A 17937-nucleotide genomic window follows, 5' to 3' on the forward strand; every position below is an offset into this window, starting at 1 on the left:
AAAGTTCCACCAAATGAAGTGATTTCACTGCAGGTTTCAATGCCCCCTTTAGTACAAACAACAAACACGTTTTAATAAGGCATACTTTAGAGGCTTAATAATGGTTAATATATCAATTATTTGCCAAGATGACCTACACGTATTTTTTAGTAATTATTCAATATTTTTTGCTTGTCTCTTTTTATTTTATTTTTTATCCTTATTTTCTTAGTATTGCTTTGATTTTTGCAAGTAGGTACTTTAAAAAAAATATAATTATTATTAATATTATTATTATTATTATTATTATTATTATTATTATTATTATTGTCCCATTTTTATGTCTTTGGGATCATGACTCGCTATGACTTGCTGCTATTCCTATATTTTGTGAGGATGCATTTGTATCTGTATTTGTATTTGATATTGTATCATATGTCACTGTCCATTGTTATGATGTGTATAAGAAAATTCAAATAAAATTTGCAAATTGCTATGGTTCTATTTATGTTGACCCCTGGCATGTTTTATCCTACTTTATTTTATTTAATTTTATGTTTTTTACTTTTCATTCTTTCATTTGCTTTTATAAATTGTACCTATGCACCTGTTTGATTTGAAATATTACTGTTTATTTGTATTATTGTTAACTGATTGAAAATAAAGTTAAGAAGAAAAAAAAATCGACTCTGCCTCTTGTCACGTGACATCCACTCCCTCTCCCGTAGCACAGCTAGCAGTAGCACCTGGCGGCTAGCGCGGTTAGCTTAACACTGTTTTATGAAGAAAAAAAACAGCTGTGGTTGCTAATTGTAAAGCAATAAAAACATGACCTGCAGGATATTACCCAGCGGAAAGGGGCAAAACATTACATAGACTTTTCAAACAGAGAGGTAAGAAAAGAAGGACTAGCTGTTTTCCAGCAGCGACAGCTTGCGGACAAAAGACGGATTCTGTGTCCTGAACAATTTATTAAGAGCTCTGCTGAAGCATGAAACCAAGCAAGAGCTAGCTAGCTAGCCTGCCAATCGTGGAAACTATGTTGAACTGTGTGTTGTTCGTGTTGGCAGAAAAAGGTGACTAGTTAGCCACACATTCACCGTGTTTACCGGAACATGGACTCATATTCAGGATGATTTAATTGAAGCCCCCGTGGAGAGGACCTGTTCAGCGTTAACGTGCAGAAAGACCTCCAGACAGCTTATTTCCATTGTAAGGAGACACTTGAAATGTGGGGAATACACCTAACAAGGAGGACTTTTACAATAAAGTCATTGACATCTTTGTCCAGAGGGATAGGCGCATGGACTTCATCTACAAATAAAGTAAGTGCCTCTCTTTTCTTTATCGTGGTGTTTGTTGTGTGTGGTTATCGGTGCACTTTTGCGCATTTTGTTGGAATGAATAAGTTTGTTTCTACTGGTGCACTGACACCAACATTTCTCTGTCTTTTTCTTTATCCTGGTGCGCCGTCACAAGACGCTCACTGAGTTTGGGTGAGCTTTTACGCATTTTGTTGGAGTGAATAACTTTGTTTCTGCTGGTGTGTCTCTGTCTCTCTCTCTCTCTTGGACGTTTATTGTGTTGTATGTCTGCCTAACTAATGAAATGTAGACTATATTTCAGGCTATATTGTATCTATCCATGCGTAATGTAGACATATCCATATGCAACACTGATAGGACACTGCTTACCCAGGCAAACATTTCACCGCACCTTACTGGTTATTAGCTGTAACCCCCTTGTAAGAGCAGTGCAGAGTGGTGGTCCTGAGCTAGCCAGTGGGACATGCTCACATGCACTAAAAAGCATGCGTGGCTGGCCCGGATATGACAACAAAGCACAGAGAAGCTCAGATTACAACACACACAGATGGAGAACGTTTCATTTTCTGCTCAGGTAGACATTATTCCTCTATATCTTCACATAGCAAATCGTTGTTTGATGTTATATTAATGCTCTGGATATCATATGGAGAACCTTCAAAGCATTGCATGACCAGGATGAACTGTTTAGTTCAAGCCAGGGTCGAAGCTAAAGACAAGTGGTGATCGGCTACTTTCTATTGAGGAACGATGTGCCGGGTAAGATTTGTTTAGCTGTGTCTGGGCCCTTTTACGGCGAATAACTTCTCAAATCACCCTGACTTTAGATACTTCAGCTCCCTTCTATTTTACTCATTTCATCCAGTCATTTGTAACTATTATTGTGTGTTAAGCCTGTCTTGTTGTGGTTGGCTAATATTACACAGTGGTACCCAAACATTGAAAATGACACAGTAGTTGACTAAAACAAGGACATACCAGTGCAATGGTGTCAGTGCTCATCTCGATCTTCCCCTCGAAAGGTCCCCATGTTGTCCCCACAGGGAGCTGCTGCCGGCTGTGGATCCGACGCTCGCCATCTTTAAGGAACCCATCCAGCTCTCCTAAAAAACCAGAACCCAAAGCAGTCAGCCATAGTGCTGTGTATATATATAGTTCCACATCAAATCACAGTGACGTTCATTCATTTGTCAAACCTACACGTGCGATCCCGTTATTGCCTCGAAGCCCCGCAGTATAAACAGGGAAGGTTAAAGCCAAAGCTTTTTCAAAATGGATAAGCAAATCGAGCGAGCATCCATCTGATGGTGTTCCTCAGACACATGGCGCGCTAACCTTCCTTGAAAGGTGTCTTGTGTTGAGATAATCTCTGTGAGACAGTGCAGGCTCGCTGGCTGGCGAGAGCAGCCAGTGGCAGGCCTATTTCTGTTGCTCCAGGAAGACTGGGCCCTTGTTAGTGCTGTGCAGAGCTCCAGTTAATTAACAGTGAAACCGGATAGCGCTGGTAGAACTACCGGTGCTCACCTCCCTGTCACCCCCCCCCGCTGCTACCTTATCTCTTAGATTCAGTGTACTTTTTCGGGATGGTGATTAATCAAATAGTTATGATAAACCCCATGGCAGGCCGTGACATAGTTTACCAGAGAGGCTGTTTCCCTATGTGTGTGTGTGTATGTGTGTGTATGTGTGTGTGTGTATGTGTGTGTATGTGTGTGTATGTGTGTGTATGTGTGTGTGTGTGTGTGTGTGTGTGTGTGTGTGTGTGTGCGTGCGTGTGTGCATATATCTTTGAATGTGTGTCGCAAAGGGAAAGTTCTCAACTGTACATTTCCGACCGGTTGCCTTGACAACCCTGAGAAGTCTTGTTAGAGGAAGTTTGATGATTCAGACATCTGTAGCTACAAGATCTATCTGCTTTTATAAACTTTCTGGACACAGGAAGTTCCACAAACTCAAACAAAGGACATTTTTTATCAGGATTGATTCATGTCTTAAGGCTGGCCCACACTAAAAGATTTTTAACAGATGTTGAAAATGTGAGAGAAGCCACACATAATGACATGTTATGTTAAATTTAACAGTTTTGTTCCTATAGTGTGTGGTGAGCAACGATTTGGCCGAAACAGAACACCACACACTAACAGATTCATTCATGAACAACATGAGTCCTAACCAAAAAAAACAGAAATCTCTCAAAATCTGTAAACAAACATGGTGGACGACGGGCAGAATGAATAAGCAATGTTAGTTTTTGCTTTGTACTGAAAATTCACGAAGGATGGATGGATTGATTAAGTCATGGAGACACGTTAAATAAACACTTGCGTTGTTGCCACAAATCAACAAGTTGGTCCTCCAACTCCGAGCTCCATCTTACTATTACTTTATGCTTCATTTTTTGCATTAGCTCAAGTATTAGCCGCGGCCGCCATGACGGCGGTGGTTATCCTTCGGCTTCAGGCAGCTTGGTTCCCAATTGGCTATCGTTCTTTCCCACGTGACTTCGTCATCGGCTGTCCACACACAACAGGATATCCCATAGTATATTTTTAACATGTTTATTTTTTACGATTTGAAATCGGTGCGGCCAGAATGGACTTCCGAGCCGATCGGGGGATGTACAAAACACTCTTAACATACATCACACAACAGCAATATTTGGAAAGATCATCTTTAGAACCATCAAAAAATTTGGGCTTTGCTGACGATTGTCGGGAGGGGGGAATCAAGCCCAAAATCGACTTGATTCTTGTGTTGTGTATATCCGCTTTCATTATGTGTGACCGTTTCATCATTGGACTGATCTTTGGGAGGTCAGCCACAGAACATTGTCCAACAGAAGGACTGACACTTTAGCGGGAAGCCAACATGCCCAACTATATATTATCTAGCCAGGCAAATAATCCGTATAATAACGTATTATTATTCAAACAAACTATACACGAGTTGTTAACATTGTGTCTTTTTAACCTATTTGTTCACACATGTGGCTAATAGGTATTCAGGGCGTTGGGTTCATGCTGAATGGGCTGAAGTGATCACTGAACTTTCTGATGCGTACGCGGCATAATGACCTATTCAGCCCCGTTCTACTGTGTAAATATCAGCCGTGTATCTGCGGCGCGCTATTGTGTCCGTCTGTTGTGCTAATATGGAAATGTGCGCTTATGTGCTCCTTTGCATGCATAAACACGATCGAAACATCCGGTAAGTGTTATTATACCCGCTTGCTGATCGTATACTCATCGGTGGTGGTCACTCCGCGAACAATAAAAAGCTAAATGTCATGCATAATACAAATTCACTTGTTTGACCATAAAGGTAGATAAAAAAAAATTTCTGCAACACGAACACATGGCCTTAGTTATATTTGAGAGTAAATGCAGGCACAGATTTGGAATAGGCCCAAAGTATAAGATAATCTGGACGGCGTTATCTCCTTCTTTCTTTCACTCCGTCTCCCCTCCCGTGTTCCTGCTGTTGCACGCTGTCTTCCCCGGTGCTGCAGTGGAAGGTGGGTAAGCTCATTACAGAGAAATAATTAAACATTGGTGCACAGCTGGTCGTCATCACTGAGAGCAACAGCCACCGCTTGATGCATTCTGTTTGTCCTCAGATAAGACCCACGGCCTTTAACCGCTTGGATGCAAGTTCCTGTTTAGCCCCGCTTGACAAACAGCACAAGCCATCCCTAAGCCAACCATTCTGAATCCTTTCCTTTACCCTTTCTTTCTTTTTTTTTGCTCGGAGTAAAAAAGGGGGTAATGGGTAGTGTAGGTGCAAGAAGAAGGGAGGGGGAAAACGGGGGTACGATTCAATTTGTGCGGTTTGTGGTCCACCATGTTTAGGTGCCAGTTGTGTGCATCTCGCACCAAATGTTGCCTGAGGACCTTGGCTCGCAGATGGCTTGTCACATCTGTTGCAGATACTGGTGGAAGATCTCCACAAAAACACCCGTGGATGAATAATGAGTTCCCTTCATGCACTGTCTTGTATGCTCTCTATATGAGCATTTACAGGTTTAGTAATATTGCAAACTGACAGATGTGTTCTGTCATCAACTGCTACTGACAATTTCTGTAATTACGGGTGCAAAAACTCTTGATGTCTGATGTCGTGATAATTCAATTCCTTACAAGCCCCAAAATCCCAACTCTATTACAAATAGCACAAACACAGAAGTGTTTAACCCGTCAAACTGCAAACGACAGACTGAACCAAGAGGAGAGCTCATGATGGGCTGTTAGGAGATTTAACAAACCCGGCTCCTGTGTTGTCTCGTCAACGCTCCTCATCGTCGTCCAATTCTCAAATGCCACACACTTGGCAAAAACAGAGCTCACGATGTGGCTCAAGAGCTGTACCCCCTCCTCCGAATCCCAACCAGCCCCTCTCCGCCACCTTCACCCTCTACCCCCCCCCCCGCCACAACCACCACCTACCCCCTACGCCCCACCCCTCCCTCGATAAGATCATCATCTGTCGCTAGACTCTAGGGTCTGTTCCTGCACTCCACAGATACTTGGCAGACCAATGAATGTCCCTTTGTGTGGAGAGATCCTCCTCAGATAGCACCCAAGATGCTCCATGCTGGCATCTGTTTTTTTTTTTGTTTTTTTTTATGTGTGTCCTGTCTTTCTTTTCAGTTATGGTGTAGACTAGAGGAATAGGGAACTCCATCATCTCTCCCTTCAATGGCATACGACTGAATACTAATGAGTTGTCTCAGTGGCAGGGTGCCAGCCTGGTATGATTTAAAGAATAAAGGGGGTATGGACTGTTGACAGACAGAGACCCTAAAAGAGGTCAACTACCACTTTCTACTTATAAATGACATTATTAGACATAATTTATTCTCAACATACCCATAACATGCAATTTCCCACTTTTATTTCCCAGTAAGGTTGGGAAAAAAATCATCGTATTCATCACATGTATGCTCTGTACCAGGTTTTAAAGCTATATGATGTTTAAGTTGAAGACATGCGAGCTGCAACGATTAATCAATTAGTCAACTATTAAATTAATCGCCAACTATTTTGATACTCGATTTATCGGTTTGAGTAAGAAGTAAGAAAAAAAGGTCAAAATTCTCTGATTGTAGCTTCTTAAGTGTGAATATTTTCTGGTTTCTTTACTCCTCCAAGACAGTAAACTGAATATCTTTAAGTTGTGGACAAAACAAGACATTTGGGGACATCTTGTTGGGCTTTAGGAATCACTGATCGACATTTTTCACCATTTTTCTGACATTTTATAGACCAAACAACTAATCGATTAATCAAGAAAATAATCAACACATCAATGAACAGCGAAAATAATGGTTAGTTGCAGCCCTAAAAACCTTGAACTCTCTTTGGTTCCAAAAAAACTCAGTTTTTTACGGAAGATGAATCAAGAAAATATTCCGTCAGATTGCTCAGTAATGAAAATAATCATTAGCTGCAGCCCTGAAATATATATTTGAATTGGTTTAACCAAACAACTAATTGATTAACCAAGAAAATTATCGACTGATTAATCGACAATGAAAATAATCATTAGTCTGAGTCCTCTGTATGGCGGTGCCATACAATCCAATGGAAATGTGCTATATAGATGATTCTTGTGCATAATTTTATACATGTTTGGATCTCCTCTGGAATTTATCTGAAGTTCTGTAGATTTGAAAAAATCTAAAGGATATTGGATAAAGTTCATATCAAGTTTTCTAAGTGACACATTTTAAGGTTAAAAAACATTACTCTTTTAATCGAAATGCTATAAAGTCCAAACAGGTTTGATTTAAGACTGCAACTAAAATATTCTTTACCTTAATTCTTTGAAATGCTATGATAGATTCACATTTCACTACGAATGGTTCCATTACTGCACATGAAGCGTAAGCCTGGATTTTCTTAATATAATTTTCTGGCCCGGAGTAAGGTTTCCGCTAATGGTCAGAGATGACAAATGACATCATCAACTCGCTACTGCAGATTAACATTTGTTAAAGCAATGGATCTGTTCGAGCTCTTTTCAACATGAATTTGACTTCTCTAACTAGTTCAAAGAGCCAACTTCAAGGAAAAGAAATTGCCCGCGGCACTAAGAAAAAAACCCCGGTTCACTTCACCTTTTTTTTCCCAGTTATCTTGAGCATATTAACAGTAAGGGCGGATGTTATGGAGAAAACAAAGAACGACAACTGTAGAGACAAGCTGGGAAATATGCTTGAGCTTCACAAGCCAGATGATCCCTCTTGATATCAAGCAGTACCTTTTGAATCAAAGCAAATAAATGTCTGCTGTTCAGAGTTCAATAACCTGTGCGTGGCAATTCACAGATGTCCTCCCGAATCCCAGTCATCTCCACTGACAGGCCGCGTAATAGTGCCAGCAAATGGGCTATAAATTAATATACCATGAGAGAGGCATAAGGGGTGAAATGGAATGTACGGTATCGGTTCAACAAAAGGTGCCACATCTTTAAAGCAGATATGTGATATGAAATTTTACAGCTGAAGGAGAAATGTCACAGAGCTTTGATAAGAGAGCGATGAACTTTCTCCCCCCCATACCCAAACCGCTATTATCAGGTCCTAGTGAGCAAAATGCATCATTTATAACCCACAGGCCACACTATTATCTTTGAGAGAGGCGCTTGTTTTAAAGCAGCGGTGGACCCCCACCACCAGCATCTTCCTCCTCACCCTCCTCAGCCACCTCCATCTCCCACAAACCCGCCCTAACCCGCCTGCTTCTGGCCCTGAGCAGCGGGGAGAAAGTTGACAACCACGAGTTTGGTCACATGAGGGGGGTTAGTGTTAGGGAGGAGGAGGGAGGGGTTCACCCCGTCAGGTCAGGCTTGTTTTCAGGCTGAGGAGGGTTTGGGGGGGAAAGAGTTAAACAAGCCAAAGGGATTAGGGCGTTTTAGCTGTGGTACTCCACACGGGCTGAGCAGGGGAGATGGTTGTGGGGGGAATTGGGAGTAAGAGGGGGGATGGAGGACTCCCACCACTTTGTTGTAGAAGGACCCAACAGTGCGTACAAAGTATTGTTTTCAAAGACACTGCTAGGAATACAGGTGTTTCAGCCCCATCGGCAGACAGGAACATTGATATAGAGTGCTACAGGAATGAGTCCTAAAACCAGGAAATGAGTTAGCATTTTGGCGCTTCTGGTTCCTTCCTCTGGAAGTCAATGGGTTTTTAGTTAGATGCTTGAAATAAGGTCTGTGATTAACACAAGCTCAAGAGATTTGTTTTGTTCGTTTTGTTCTAAGATATGAAATACGTCAGCAAATATCCCTCTCGTGAATTTAGAAGCTTTCATGTGTCTTAAAAAAGGCGGTTGCTAACAAGTGGCTGAATGAGACTACAAAATGTCATCACGCCGACTCGTCCGCCTTTACAGCCTCGTTGTGTATACTCGCATTGTACTTCGTTTATAGCCTAACGTTATCTTTTTTACTTCTGGCGATGCATTCATGCTTCAAAAATCATAAAAGTGGTGTTCATTTGTGAAGATTATCTTACTGAACAAAACGTGTAAGTATCATAAATGTTTGTTTGCAGCAGAGCTTATTTTCTGCAATAATCCAAAACCCAATGGAAAAATCCCATTATGTTTTTGTCGAGGGAACCCAGGACAATGCTAACTTCCTGGTTGGCCTACAAAAATATGTCATCCCTGATTTCTGATTTCCTGATTTCTACAATATCTCTGCATGGCAACAAAAAAAAAATGTTTTGGGCATTGTGCTTATTCTCTTGGTAGAGCGTTAGATAGCAAGAACGATACCACTCTTATGTCTGTCCCTTGAATTCCTAGCTACAGCTCGCAGCTGGCTAGCTTAGCTTAGCATAATGACTAGAAACATGGGGAAACAACTACCCTGGCTCTGCCTCTAAAGCTTATGGTTAACTTGTTATATCTCTCTTTTTTGTTTAGTTCCTACAAAAACCAACGTATAAAAATGACAATCTGGGGGGTTATGTAGCAGACTGTTTCTTGGCTCTGAGTAGTAACTTGGTTGCCTGGCAACGTCTCCAATCAAGAAATATTTTGGAACATAACCCTCCAAAATGGGTAATCGTTGATATAAGATGTTAATTAGTGAGCTTTAAAGGAGCTGGTGGGTGGATTTTGTTACCTTTGGACAGAGCTAGCTGTTTCCAGTCTTTGTGCTAAGCTAACCTCGCTGGCTGTGGCCTTTTATTTAACGGGCAGATAAGAGAGTGGTATCGATCATCTCATCTAACACTCTGCCAGAGAGCAAACACTATTCCTTTAATGAAAAAGCAAACCTTATGTGCAGGTCTGTGACAGGACTGTGACAAGACAGACGCGCTACATGCCCATCCACCCCGACCTCCACACACTTAACTCTCCACCTTGCTACATAATCGACACACTACTTCCTGCGTTGGTATTGAACTTTGACAGTGGACGTAAATCGTGAGGTGGGGAATTGTCCAATATGGACATAATTCCTAGAGATACTGGACTTTATGGGAATCCAAAGATAACCCAGGATCTTGCTATGCCCCCCCTGACCCTCTTTGAATGTGAACTGAGAAAGTTTAGTTGTAGACGCACACTAACTCACACACACAAGAACTTGGTCCTGCAGTACATTACTAACACTGAGACTGTTGTTCGGTGTCATTGAACGATTGAAATATACCAGCTGCGAAGCACTCCGTTTCATCAAAACGCCCGGCGAAGTTAGCAGCAGGCTCGCTGACAACAATCTCTGAGACATCCATCTTTGGAGAAGCACTGCAATTTCTATTGATAGCATGTAAAGGGAGACAGCGAAACCTAAAGAATGACTGTCCTCACGCCGAGATATCGGCGTATCTGCAGACAACATCTAGAGGACACACACCACTCCTGCTGGAATCTGATTATTTTAAATGCTTTTCTTAAAATTTCAAAACCATCAAAAGGACATTACTCCACCTGAGTGTGTCAGGATGAATGAGTAATTGATGGCATGTGCACTGGGAATGCATGTATTTGAGACGGATGGATACCAGGGCTAAGACTTCAGCTGCAAAAGGAAGTTGCTGTTTTGTCTGTTCAGTTGTCATAAATAAAGTGGGTAAAACATAGCTTGACATGAAATAGTTATATTTTGAAGGAAATATACATAGATATATATAGGTAGATGCCGCATTGGCCTTTGGATCGTACGTCAACGTCGCCGCCATATTGGGGAGGTCAGGACTGGCCTGTAAACACATACTGTACATGTGAACAGGGGAGCTGCTGTTTTTCTAGATAAAAAGCACTGTAACGTTTACATTGTTTTTATTTTCAAGCGTTTATAATCTACATGGAGTACTGTAGGTTAGGTTCCCCCCACAAAAAAAAGAATTTGGGTGAAAAACAGTTCAGTATTAAAAAGTCGCACACTCATAACACATTTCCCTTTTAAGAATTTTTCACATCATCAACATTAAAGTTTAAGTTACATCTTTACAAAACATTTGCTTCCGTAGGTAATCAGATAAGAGCTAGCTAGCGTTTGTTATTGTTAGCTAATCCTCGTCCAAAGCTAATGTTGGCTTATAAATCTTCACGTTTAACATATTAAAACTTGAAATTTACGATATGCGTCAAATATCGCAAACAATAAAACTGATGTCATGTCTTGGGTTTTTGAACGGTATCGTTAACTCTTGTAAGTAATTCAGTTCATGTAACGTTAAGATTAGCTAACGTTGATACACACTCTTTTTAGCGTCTAGCAGCGATTTATAGCCCAGTATCGAGATTTTAAGTAGGCTAACGGGGCTATCTACTTCTTGTAGATCATAAATCATAAATCGGTTGAGAAATGTAAACTTTATAGTGCTTTTTATCCAGAAAAACAGCAGCTCCCCTGCTCACTTGTGTGTTTACAGGCCAGTCCTGACCTCCCCAATATGGCGGCGACGCTGACGTATCGAAGCAACGGGCTGAAGCAGCCAATGCCGTATCTACGTCTATGGAAATATAGGTAGAGATTGGTTTGATGTGCTGTGTAATACCCAAACAAACAACTTTTTAGCGAGGAACACAAGTAAACATTGCTACCTCCAAGTTAATTCAGGAAGAGACTATTTTTAAAGTGCTCCTGAATCTCCTCCCAAGTCAATTACCAGGCTGCAACTTCCCCTGGGTAACGGGGAATTCTGTTTTTTTTTTTTCCTGGGTGACCTAGTTGTCTTTTGTGAGTAGGTTTTAGCCGGAGCAGTTTGACAGTCAACAGATAAGATGGATTAAGCTTTTTTTTTTTTTTTTTTCATCCAGTTTTGATGTGAACAGCGTAAAAGCGGGTTAAATCATTGAGTTTCAGGAGTATTTTTAAATGCCTGGAGATAGCGCGATAAAGGAGCTAAACCTAAAGACTCGGGCCGGGAAGGTCAAGGTCGCGGCTTTTGGAGAGCAGCTACCCGGCGACTGCGGGGCCCGGCTCTCGTCTCTCTCGGAGCCGCAGCCGAGCCCACCTCTCATCACTCCCAGAAAAGATACACGAAAGGAGTGAAACAAAATCCAGCGAGAGCTCGACGGGGCGGCATCAAAGAGCAGCGCACCCTCGCCCTTGTGTGGGTGCCTGTGTGTGTAAGTAAGCATGTGTGTGTGCGGAGGGGAGGGGGGGTTGTTTAGTTTCTGCTTTCATTTGCGTGCATGCATGAATGAGATGGGAGTGTGTGTGTGTGTGTGTGCACTGTAAAATATCGCTCCTCCATGAGCAACTAGCTCCATAATTATGTTTTGATTATTTGCGAGTACTAAAATAAAACAGCAATTAATCTGTTGATGTAAGACAGAAAATAGAAGTGCGACGTACATATTAAACAACCCAGTTTACACAGCGATGCGACATTAAAACAAAATCACATTTTGAGAATATAATTTGTGCAACACCCCCCCACCACCTCCCGTTCCCGCCTCCCCCCCTCCTCAAACCTGATCTGAGGCGTGCTTAACATGTGCATAGGAGCTGACAGCCGTACAATCACGTGACGCAGACCAGCCAATCCTGAATTCATTTGAATGTTTAAGCCGCGCCGTGATGAAGCCACTTGAGCATAAGAAAAGGTGAAGAGAGCGACGGAAATAACAAACAAATCAGAGCAGATACACCGGGTCAGACGCTGCGTGTGACATGTTTGTTTTATCGCATGTCACATCTGGCCGACGCTGAGAGGTTTTTGGTTTCTGAGGGGACATATTTAGACACATTTTTGTGGACGTCTATTCCCCCACTGCTCCTCATGTCGGTGACAGGGGAGAGTAATCCTATACACAGGCTGCTATTGTGAAATGAGAAACTAGCCTCCTTCACTGCCAGAGACCAGATGCACCTCTCTCCCTCTCTCCCTCTCTCTCTCTCTCTGTCCTAATCTGTAAACGACTTAAAGGAGCCTTATCTCCGGGCTCTTCTGCTTCATTTCATGCTTGATTTACTTTAATTTGTCTGATAGGGCACAAGGATTTGGAAATGGCCCATCTTTCGGTGGAAAATGTTCTGATTTTTCTCCGGCATTGTTATGTGGAGGTTTTTGACTTTTCTCTCCCCCTCTCTCTCTCTCTCACTCCTCCTCCTCCTCCTCTTTCCTCCATCTCCATCTCTTTCCCACTCTCCTTCTTCCTCACTCGCTCCCTCCCTGTCTCTCTCTTTCTTTCTCCATCATCTCTCTCCTTTTTTTTTTTCTTTAGAAGGATGTGGTGGTGGTGGGGGGGTGATCTTGCTCCAGTGCAACAGTCTGTTTGAGTGCATTTAGATTCGAGCTAACACAGCAGAAACAAGTTTTCCATGAGGTGTGATTTTGTGATGGGCGACGGCGACGACCGGAGTCGTGTTTGCCTTTCAGATCCACATTGGGGCGCGGAGCAGCCGAGTGCTTCAAACCACAAAGATCTTATGTTTAAGTTAAGAGGCGACCGGTCCCCTCCAGTTTAGCAAGTGGGTGAGCGGCTGGTGCTGATAAAGTTGCTCCACAATGAAGGACGGGGACAAGCGACATGTCTACAGATGCCTCGAGTTCCTTTTTTCTGCCGGCGGAACTCAAGTACTCGCACGGCTGTCTGGCTGCTCCCGTCGCAGCCAAGAAGACATCCCCCCCCCACCCCACTTCTATTTAGTGACTGAATGACAGTAGAGGCAGTGAGCTATGATTAGAGAAGCCCATATCTTACCAGATCCTGAATAATCTCCCATCCCCCTCCCACCGATGAGCAAGGCACAGAGGTGGCACAAAAAGAGGAGAGGAGAAAAGGAGGCAAAGGCTGTCCTGTGTGTACAGAGATGTCATATAGTTCCACTGGCCTCCTCTAGACACACTGGAGAAATCTAAATTCATTCAACTGGAGTGACTAATCTGAACAGTGGTAGTCCTAACCGAAGAGCGTTTAACATTCAAATCTGTGAGGAAGAAAAGGGCTGATCAAAAAGAGACCTCCCACATGAATCAGAGGTCTGTATTAAAACAATTAAAGTAATTCTCAACGTCACATCCTCACTAACCACACCTCCAAACACAATGTGCATAAATACATGGTTAACCACACACACACACACACACACACACACACACACACACACACACACACACAGGAAGAAACAGGGAGACCATTGAAATTCATCTCACAGCCTGAATTTACTTAACTGCGGGTCTGCGCGTGGTGATAAACGGAGTGATGATCCGGCAACACGTCTTTATCCATGCTTTGCTTTAATTAACGGCGGCTTGTTTGTTGAAAAGATGATTAATATGCCAATGAAAATTGCATAATTGAATACCACAACAGCCGCACAATCAGGGAGGAACATGCCATTTTTTATTAACTTTTTATTATCGTTATTATTACTATTATTTGGGTATTTTAATTCACTTGACAAGCGAGTCGCCACCTCCCCCCCACCCACCCACCAACCCTAAACAGAAAAAAAGAAAAAGGAATTGGCGTGACCAGCGGGCCAAGCTGGACCCAGCTGTTCATCATCCAATGAGAGGCCTTCACAGGCGGGGGCACTGTTCCGATATCAATACCTATCAGTGTGAAGGCTCTACATGAGTGTGTGTGTGTGTGTGAGAGAGTGAGTGGGGGTTTTGGATGGGACTGAGTGCATTCCTATATAGCCAAATAATAATGCGAGGAAAGTCAATGGAAGTAAAACAGTCATGCATATAAATGAACGCACTTTTGCAAAAAAAAAAGAAAATTAGCAAATTCATGCATGAAAAGGAACTACAAACCACTCAAATATACTCTGTAGTTTTATTTTATTTTTTTAAAAAAAGGCAAAAAGAAATGAACATTTCCACATGCGAGGAAGTTTCAGTCGAGCAATCCAGAGTTTACCCAGCGCTATATCCCCCTAGCGCCGCTTCGCACGAGCGTCTCCCATGTTAATGCTAAACACACACATCAAATATTCAACCAATTACAATGATACCTCTTAGAAAGACGTGTGCGGCTACAGCGCCCGGGAGGGTAAGCATTGCAGAACAAACATATTCAGAGAGCTAAAGAAAGACGCGATGGGTGTCAAGTCCCCTGGGGGGCAAGAACACCACCAGCAGCACCACCACCACCAGCCACGCTTTAAGTCGGCTTCATATTTAGCAACAGCTCTTTGGGACTTGTTAGTGTGAAATAGTAATCACGGTTAAAAAAAAAAAAAAAGATGGCTTTGTGAGTGGACACAAATTCAGTTGAAATGTGGACAAAATGGTTGGAAGTGAATTAAGGGCATTCTCAGTGTGCCACATCCCACGTATCCACACAAAACTAGAACTGAATACAGTGACATCTTCCTCAGATGATAAGAACAGTGATTGCATTTTGCCCTATTTTAGATTATATAACTAACAACCATGAAGTTCCTCCATAAAGCCTCTTAGTATAGCGGATCAGTGACTAAATTTGCATCAAGACGATGCGGCATAGGAGTACAGTGATTTGTCTAATCTCTTGTTGCATATTTCATCATTCTAATCGCACATTGTGAATTTGTGCAGAAAAAAAAATAAAATGTGGCGGTTGGCGGGGTGTAAGGGGGAGGGTGTTTTCTCTACACACAGGTGATGCATATGGTATAAAGCCTTCATCAGCAATCTCTTAAGAAACGAATGTATTTGGGGGAAAAAAGGCGGACAATGTTTACACACAGCACTTTGATTGCAATTTAATTTTACATCACTCAGGGCCCAGAACTCACAGAGAAGCTGATGATGGACTTTCATCATCGGTATCAGCAATCTCAGTGTCATTCATGTTTTGTGAGACTTGTCTGAAGACTTTGAATAAACCCCTGGAGGAGCGAGATAAAAACCTTCCTTTTCTGAGAGAGAATTGCCATGATGCACGTCCAAATTTCTTGATTACAAGACGAAGGAGGTGTGGTGGGTGGGGGGGGGAGAAAAAAAAATAAAACCTTGAATGAAAGCCTGCGCTGAAAGTTTTCAGTTTGCTGATATAACAGTCAAGTGTGTCTATAAGTCTACTTAAAACGCTTAGGTATCAGTGGAGACAGCTGCGACACCCTCGTCTTATGATTCTGTCGAGACAGTACACTATCAAACCTTTCATACCGTTCCCAAGCTACATTTCCGGTGACAAAAGCTTTGCGAAAGCCTCCTGAAGGATTCATCTATATCCTAATATTTCCAATCCAATTTAACTGGAGCAGCCGGAGTGGTCTGAGCACTAGTTTACCAATCTTTGCTTTCCAAGACTCCGTGTGCTGAAGGCTTGAGGGGTTCAATCAATGGCGCTTTGATCTCGGCTGGAACCATAATTATTTAACATTGTTACAAGGATTTCTCTAATCCATCCTACCATTAAATCCCTTTTACACCCTCATCTTCTGCAGCCTAATCTGCATCTGGGTGCTCCGTTTGTCTCCCTCTCTCATTTCGGCTCGCCCCTCCCTCCTCGACGACACCCTGACTTTATAATGGACTTGGGTGCTGAGTTAGAAAATGCCTTGTTTACTGAGAGCAACCTGACTGAACTGTGCTCAAATGGACTGTCGCTGTGTGCAAGAATTTAAAAGTTTTTTCTGCTGTGTTTGTGCTGGAGTTTGGGTCAGTTTGCTTTCAGTTCAGTTAGGGCCAAATGTTGAAAAGCTTCTGCAACTAAAATACGAACATTATGAACAGGTTGATTACAATCCTCTCAATAAAGACTCCATAACCTTGCACCTGCTGTCTTAGCAATTTCCCGAGAAGTTTCTTTAAGCCGTGTTTTCACTAGGCTTGCCGCAGTAGTTGGGTTACACGGTGTTCAGGCACAAACCGATTACATTACTTGACCACCGTCGTTTTGTTTTTTTATAGTAATAAAACCCATTTCGTTCATTTTAGCGTGACATCATCTTCAACGGCAACCAAACAGAGGAACGTCTGCACATCGTCAGTTGTACGGCGCAGTGTACTGGGTCGGTTTACGAGTTGCCATTTTTTTAAAATATCGTTCAAGTGAATTAAAATGACTGTCGCTATTGACGGCAGTTTTATTATTCTATTTGTTGCGAAAATTGGCAGTACAAGACAAAACTGTATTAAGCATGTGGTTGCGATGGATAGCGCTAGTCCCAATGGGATTAATGAATGAATGACATTAGCAAGAAGTTATCGATTAGCTGCCTAGAGCACAATCACTACTGACTAATCTTTCCTACATCCTTTGTTTTGCGACCATCCCCGATTCCAAGCTGTTCTGCAACCACCTGCCACAATCTATCTTTAAATTCTACATCTCTGCCTTCTTTTATTTCTTTATAGTAAAGTGTTTTGTGCTGGGAGACGATGTGAATGTTTTTTTTGCCATTTCGGATGATGACGTTTGCATGGACGGTGACTCTGAGTGGGCAAACAATCCTCTTTTGGCTTCTGACAGATTTATTGACACATTGACACTTTATTGAGAGACGAAAGTTTCGAAGTCGGTGTGTAAACGTGATTGACACAACGTGAGGTCGTATATATATTTTTAAACGAAAAATAGGGACCTGGTTTGCAAATGCCTTAATGTGTAACAAACTGTACTCGACTGCTTAATGGAAACGTGCCATTAGATGAACTGAGGGAATTTCAAAGTTCAGGTGCCTGATGCCCAAAAGGTTTAATCCCATCTGTTTATTTTGCTGATCACTTTGACTCCCAACAAAAAGGGCCCACTGTCCTTTTGCAAATATTTGCGTGTCTGTGTTTCACCGTGATATAAATAGCAGCATGGGCAACCGCAAACATTTGTCGAGGCACCTGCCACAGTATCGTGGCCATCTGGTCCTCCAATTCTCCTAGCATGACATATGTGCATTAAACCTGAAATGGTTATTGTTTTTTTGTTTTTTTTTGGAGACTTGAAGAAGATGGCCACGGACCCTTCTGGGTTGGCTGGAGTCAAAAATGAGACTCGAGAGTTTTTACATCTGAGTGAAGCTGCATGTGCATGTTTGATGTCTTGAAAAGGTAAGGAAGGGGGTTTGTAGGGTGGTGGTGGTGGGGGGGCTCTCTTTGCTTGTGCTCCGTCTGTGTCTGACCGTAAGGTAGACTCTCAGATGGCCACTCCTTTAGCTGACCCCTGCCTCTCGCCCTGGCCGATGCCCAGCTGGCACCGGGGGCTGAGCAAGCTGGGCCACGCCGGCC

General features: G+C 42.5%; 1 protein-coding gene across 1 annotated transcript in view; it reads right to left on the minus strand.

Moving 5' to 3' along the window:
* Positions 1 to 17937, minus strand: part of zfpm2a (zinc finger protein, FOG family member 2a) — a 142042-nt gene that overhangs the window by 71358 nt on the left and 52747 nt on the right. Inside the window, 1 exon segment of the mRNA XM_037784426.1 lies at positions 2283 to 2407. Coding sequence (XP_037640354.1) covers positions 2283 to 2407 — 125 coding nt within the window.

The sequence above is a fragment of the Sebastes umbrosus genome, chromosome 11 (assembly GCF_015220745.1).
Source record: "Sebastes umbrosus isolate fSebUmb1 chromosome 11, fSebUmb1.pri, whole genome shotgun sequence".
NCBI classification, from domain to species: domain Eukaryota; kingdom Metazoa; phylum Chordata; class Actinopteri; order Perciformes; family Sebastidae; genus Sebastes; species Sebastes umbrosus.